Genomic DNA, 6,394 nt, shown 5'->3' with positions numbered 1-6,394 from the left:
CAGAATGACAGAAAGACAATGCCAACTCTACATTTGATAAGGGGGTTGTATACCAAACACATAAGGAACTCAATACAAGAAAACAAATAACCCATTTGAAAAATGGGCAAAGTACCTATATACCTAGATATGGGGGAAAGATTCAATATCACTAATAATCAGAGAAATGCAAATCAAAAAACATCCAAGATAAAAATGATAAATTAGACTTCATTGTAATTTATAATGTTCCTCCAAAGACATGATTAAGAGAGTGAAATCGGGCTGGAGAAATGGGTCAGCAGTTAAGAGTATATACTATTCTTGAAGGGGCCTGAGTTCAGTTCCCAGTACACACTTCAGGCAACTCACAACTGTGTATATCCATATCCAGGAGAATATGATGCCCTCTTCTGGACTCCATGGTTACTGCACCATTTATGCATGCTCATACTCTCTCTCTCTCTCTCTCTCTCTCTCTCTCTCTCTCTCTCTCGGTTTTTTGAGGCAGGGTTTATCTGTGGCTTTGGAGGCTGGAGCTAGCTCTTGTAGATCAGGCTGGTCTCGAACTCAAAGAGATCCGTCTGCCTCTGCATCCAGAGTGCTGGGACTAAAGGTGTACGCCACCACTGCCCGGCTTGCATGCCCATACTAGACAAACACAAACTACAGATAGATAAATAGATAGATAGATAGATAGATAGATAGATAGATAGATAGATAGATAGATAGACAGACAGACAGATAATTTTTTTGTTTCTTGGAATAGGGTCTCACTCTGTAGCCCAAGCTAGGCCTAAATTCACAGCAATCATCCTGTCTCAGTCTCAAAAGTGCTGGGATAGTAGGCACAAACAACTCACAGCCCAAATACTTTATTTTAAATACTCCTACAGGTCAATAAGAAAGAAGACAGACAACTCAATTTTTCAAACTTACGAAGGTTTGAAGAGTATTTTGTATAAAAAACAAAGAATGTTAAGCATTGTAGTCATCACTGATCATGAGAGAGATGCAGCTATGAATCACAATGAGCCATGACTACACCTGCATCAGACTGGAAGGACTAAAACCAAAATAACTGAAACTCCAATTGAGATTTCATGGAGTAAGTGCCATGGCTTTGGTAAGTGCCTCCCCTCCCCACCAAAAAATGTCCTGAAGGCTTAGTCCCCTAACTGTGACACTAGTACAAGGGGGTGAAAACATCTAGTGGATATGGACTAATAGAAGGAAATTAGGTCATTTCAGCTGCATCCTTGAAGAGACTACTGGGATCCCAGAACCTTCCAGTCTCTGGTTCCTGACTACCATGAGGTGAAAGGGCCTGTTCTGCCACTTGCTTCCACTATAATGAATCATGCTATCATAGGCCCAAAGCAATAGGGTCAAATGGCCATAGATTGAAGCCTTCAAAACCACACACTGAAATAAACTATTTTTCTATATTTTTTGTTGTTGCTGTTATTTTTTCTGAGATGGGTTCTCATTATGTAGCTCTGGGTATCCTAGAACTCACTTGTTGGACAAGGCTGGCCTTGAACTCATAGAGGTACACCTGCCTCAGCTTCCCAAGTGCTGAGATTAAAGGTGTGAACCACTATGCTCAGCCTATTTCTTCTCTTAAAAGTTGGTTTTCTCAGGTATTCTGTCACAGTAACAGAAAACTGACCAGCACAGTTCCATGTGTGTTTACTGGGAGATGGTACCAAGGAATGATTATTGTTAGAACTGTTCTGTTCTGCTCTAGGATTATAGGCACATATGTGTATATAAAGCCTTCTAGCTGTGCACCTAATATTATGTACTCCACTGTAAGTTATGTTTCAATAAGGAAGTAAACAATAAATAAAAGCATTATCTAGAATCTTTTCTTCTGTGTTCATAGGTGAGAGGCATTATAACTTTCTTTTTTGTATTAACTTGCCTTTTGGGGGAGTCAAAATTACCAAAGCCTCAAAAACACAAGCTGGGCAGTTTGCATCCATACAAGTCTTTTTGAATAGTGTGAGAACCTGCAGAATCATTGTAAGTAGCAATTCAATAATGACTGAGTGAATACTGAGTAACACAAATTTCTCAAGTATTCAGGTCCAATCTCAGCAAGGCCATAGACATCTGAACCTTTCATGTCACACTGGAAATCACGTCAATCTGGCATCAACAGAACAAGCTTAACATCCTAGATCTGCTTTGTTTTGGAAAAGTGTAAGAGGGAAAAGGGGTTCTGGATGTGGCTAGCAATAGCAGGTAATAGACATTAACAAAGGGTTATGGATCATATTCTGAAAGGGACTGAGATGAAAATAAATAAGGATTCATTTGTATTTGACTTTTAGCCTAAAAGGGAATATTAAATAAGTTCTGTTCAATTTCAATTCTCTTTCATTGTGGCACATTTACTGCACTCTGAATTGTCTTTAATTAAAAAAAGATGAAATAATGTCAAAACACTGGTACTGAATCCTGAAATGATGATATAGATGCCCTGCTTTAATAATTTTGCCACAAGTTTCCAAGTCCCAACATAAATAAAGTGTGGTGTTTAAACACAACTGAAACGTGTGAACAAAGCACCATATTTTATAAGTTTAAGCTCCTCTCAAGCATAAGACTTTGAGTGGCAAACTTCCAAAGAAAGTTCAGCAGAATTGGCAAGGCATGCTAGAGTGGTGCCAGGGCCCTTCGCATTGCATTTAATCACAAGAACACCACAACGAAGAAAACGTTATCCCTATTTATTTACAAAGAACTTGGAGTAAGAGGCTAAGTAGCTTGTGAACAATCACATGGCTGGGAAACGTATTCCACGATGTGACTCAAGGTCTTTCCTCCTTGAAGGCCCACCCACTTTCCACTTACACCAAAAAGATGGCATAGACTCCCACTTAATTTGAAAATGAATTGGTGAAAGTTACAAAGTGTCCCAGAGTAATTAGAGCCATACAACTCTGGCTGCAAGGGGCACATCTGCATGTCATCCAAACATCTTGTGGTTTTTGAAGAATTATCTCTTTTCCCAGGATGAGCAAATACCAGGCCATGACATGCTATGCATCTTCCAGAAGACATCAACATTTCCCTTGTTTCTTCATTTCTCCAACTGTCAGACATAATGAAAACAGATATGGCTTACGAAGACCGGCTTTTTTGTTTCCAACAGAGTCTATTAACGCTTAATTGACAACCATAAGATGATTAAAAATTAAAGAATGATAAAAGTTAAATGTTTTCAATACTTTCAGAGAAACCACAGGTACATGTAAATCATGGAGATAAGCGGGGAAGGACAGCTGTTTAATGGAAACTTCCATCCCACAATAAATCAAGTGAACCAAACGTGGAGTCTTCCTAACGTGGCAGCAATTTGAAGCTACTTCAGTTGTGTTCACACTAGCATTGCCCAGGGATGGCTGGTCCAAAGGAGGCCAAACTTGTGGCTGGAGAATTATGCAAGTATCATCATGTCATGGCCCTAGGAGCATCACAGAGGGGTTTCTGAGGAGGAGGACATGAGAACTCAACCCTGGGAACTCTTAGTCTGATCAACACACAAATCACTTAGCAATCATTATCATAATTACTGCTAAATTATTGTTGCACTGGGGGATAGAAGGAAGGTCTATTTTTGCACTCTGGTTTCACCAAAGCTTCCAAGATGACTATTTTAATTTTCAGAATAAATAATTTCCTTTCCCACGATTATCTCAGAGAAGCCAAGCCTTCCCTTGTGACTTTTATTTCTAGTTCTCTAATCAAAATTTTGAGTGGCCTTGGGCAAGGCATGGAAGTGCTCAATGCCTTAACTCCTTCAGTTGCTAAATAGCAATAATGATACCTACTTTCCACAGGCCAGAAGACTGATTGCTTAAGATTGCTAAATATTTTGAAAAAGCAATAGCTAGTGGGGGGAGTGACTGCAAACAACAACACTGAGTATCTCCTTTACCTCTTCTCAGGATCTTTTCCATTTTACTCTGCTTTTTTTTTTTTTTTTGAAACCAGAACGTTTTATTTTTATGACTGACTGAAATCCTCAAGATGAACTGGATGCTGCAACAGCTGCCCTCTTGGGTTTAAGTGCTGTCCCTTCACGGAATCCATGTTTGAATCTTCGATAGACAATTTTTAGGTGCCTCATCCGCCCAGTCCCGGTAGTGTTTCGCCTCTTAGCCTTGGCACTCCAGTTATACTTTCTCTTGCACTTAGCAGGGTAGCCACATTTGCCTCAAGTGGACTTCTGAAGGTGGTAGGCCTTAGAGCCACAGCGGCGCCACAACGTGTACGTCATATTGCGACTCTTTCCAAAGGATGATGTTCCTTTCGTCATCTTGCTTCTGCCGCCGAGGCCAAAGAGACCAGAAGAACTTTACTCTGCTTTTTAAAGTCCCTCAATTCCTTCCCATTTCAGAGCTTACCTATTCTGAAACCAGAGTGAAGTTGACTGCCCTGCTCTGAATTCATCCATTAAATGTCAACATATCCTCGTGTCACAAGCATCCCTTCCCAGGAAAGGATAAGAAGTCCAGTCTGCCTTGGTGCCACAGACTTGCCAGTGCATAACACAATGCCTGGCATATGAAAAAACGCATTAATAGTTGTTTCATTTATTTGTTCACCGAACATATTTAGAATCTAGGAAAATTTATTTAATCACTCCCAATTTCTGTTTTTCATATGTATCCCTTCAGTGTAAGATTTTAGGGTCATGACTAAGGCATGAGCATCTTCACATTGAACTTAAACTCCTTTGTCCTTTCATTTGGCCACTTAACTACCAAGATCACTATGGTGGCCAACTTTATACATCCTTAGCTGGACCAAAGTGTCCAGATACTAAGTCAAATGATTTTCTGAGTGCATCTGTGAGGGAGTTGCAGGTGAAATTAATATGTAAATTATGAGCTCAGAGCAAAGCAGACAGACCTTCCTCATATAGGTAGTCTCTGGTCCATCCAGAGCCTAGACAGAACAAACAGCTCAACCACCCCCAAGAGAGGGCTCTCCAGCAGATAACCACTGGCCTTACCCGCAATGTGAGCTCCCGATTGTTCCTCAGCTAGGACAGACAAACAGTCAAATTCAATTAGTTCCATTTCTCTTGAGAATGCTATGTCCATTACAGTGGCTCTTCCTATTACAAGAAAGCAGTGGAGCTCCACTCCAAACCCAAATGGGTGGATTGAGAACCCCAATTAGGATACTGAAGAAAATTGAGTCTGGGTACCTGTCTAAGTCAACCAACTCTACTGCAGCCTGGCCAGGTTCAGTCATGATCCTCTCTCCTCTGTCCACCAACCTCTGGACTGGAACTGAGCTAAGACAGATGAGCTAGGAGTAGTCCTTGGGCAGTCCGTGGGTAGGATTCAGCTTTCCACCTCACTGCTTGCTTAGATTGCCAGAGATCTTGCAAGGTTCCTTCCAAACTCCAAAATGCTACCCCTCAGCTTCAGCCCAGAGCAGTAGTCGGTTCCAGTGCCCACAACTACCCTAGGAACAAAATTCTACTAACATGCATTTGAAGCTTTCTTTCTATTGTGGATTCTCCCTCTTCCCCCATTCTACTGTTCCCCTGGACTAAAGGGACCAGACCCTCACCTAGCCCCCTGCTTTGGCAGCCATAACAGGCTGCAGAAAAGACCCAGCAAGAGGTAGCCTCTGACTCAGCAACATATGCTGAGCCCCCAACCTTGCCCAACCTTGTCCTAGTCACTAGGTAGCCAGATGTCCTCCATGTGGCAAGGAACCAATTAGAAGTTAACTGTCAGGCTCTGGATGCGCTTTATGGGAATAGTGGAATATAGGATGTAGCAACTGCCCTGGCAGGGCCTCCAAGCATAGCCTTCCCGGGAGGGTCTTCCTGCAACTGCAGCTGACCAATCAACTCAGGACAGGTTGCCCAAGCCCAGAAGTGCACATATCTTGAGACTGTTGGGAACCCCAGACACTCCCCTTGTTTTACCCTAATATATTCCCTGCCCCACTGTCCCTCCTGATCCCTGCCTGCTTCACCCACTGTGTCGGACAGAAGAACAACTGAGTTAACTCATAAAATTAAAGACTCTTTGCTTTTGCATCGGATCGGGTCTGTTGGTGATTTGGGGGTTCAAAGTTTGGGTACAACAGGACAAAGAAGTGCCTGCAGCATAAAAAGTACATCTCCAGAAACTGCCATGAGTAGACTCTCAAGGATGCAAAGCTTAATAGAAAACGCATAGTTCAGAACACTGCTAACAGAATAGTGTTGTTTTTATACTACAAAGATGCAAATGTTTACATATACAAAATATTTCATTTTTTATCAAAGAATGAAAGATAGGATAAGCCACAAACTAGTATAGTTGGTGAGTCACCTTCCTGGGAACTGTTTTAGGTTCCTTGTTAGTAGCTGCGAGAAAGCACTCCGACAAAAATC

At 41.6% G+C, this 6,394-nt stretch overlaps 1 protein-coding gene across 1 annotated transcript; it reads right to left on the bottom strand.

Annotated features, from left to right (window-relative positions):
- Positions 1-3,971: 3,971 nt before the first annotated feature.
- On the bottom strand, positions 3,972-4,309 carry LOC100772666 (60S ribosomal protein L37-like). The gene is given in 1 exon segment (XM_035451203.1): positions 3,972-4,309. A coding segment is annotated over 1 exon segment (294 nt). The 3' UTR covers positions 3,972-4,015.
- Between the last annotated feature and the right edge of the window lie 2,085 nt (positions 4,310-6,394).

The sequence above is a fragment of the Cricetulus griseus genome, assembly GCF_003668045.3.
Source record: "Cricetulus griseus strain 17A/GY chromosome 1 unlocalized genomic scaffold, alternate assembly CriGri-PICRH-1.0 chr1_0, whole genome shotgun sequence".
Classification (NCBI taxonomy): domain Eukaryota; kingdom Metazoa; phylum Chordata; class Mammalia; order Rodentia; family Cricetidae; genus Cricetulus; species Cricetulus griseus.
Note: the sequence above shows the minus strand (reverse complement) of the source record. Positions and strands in the feature narration are given on the sequence as shown.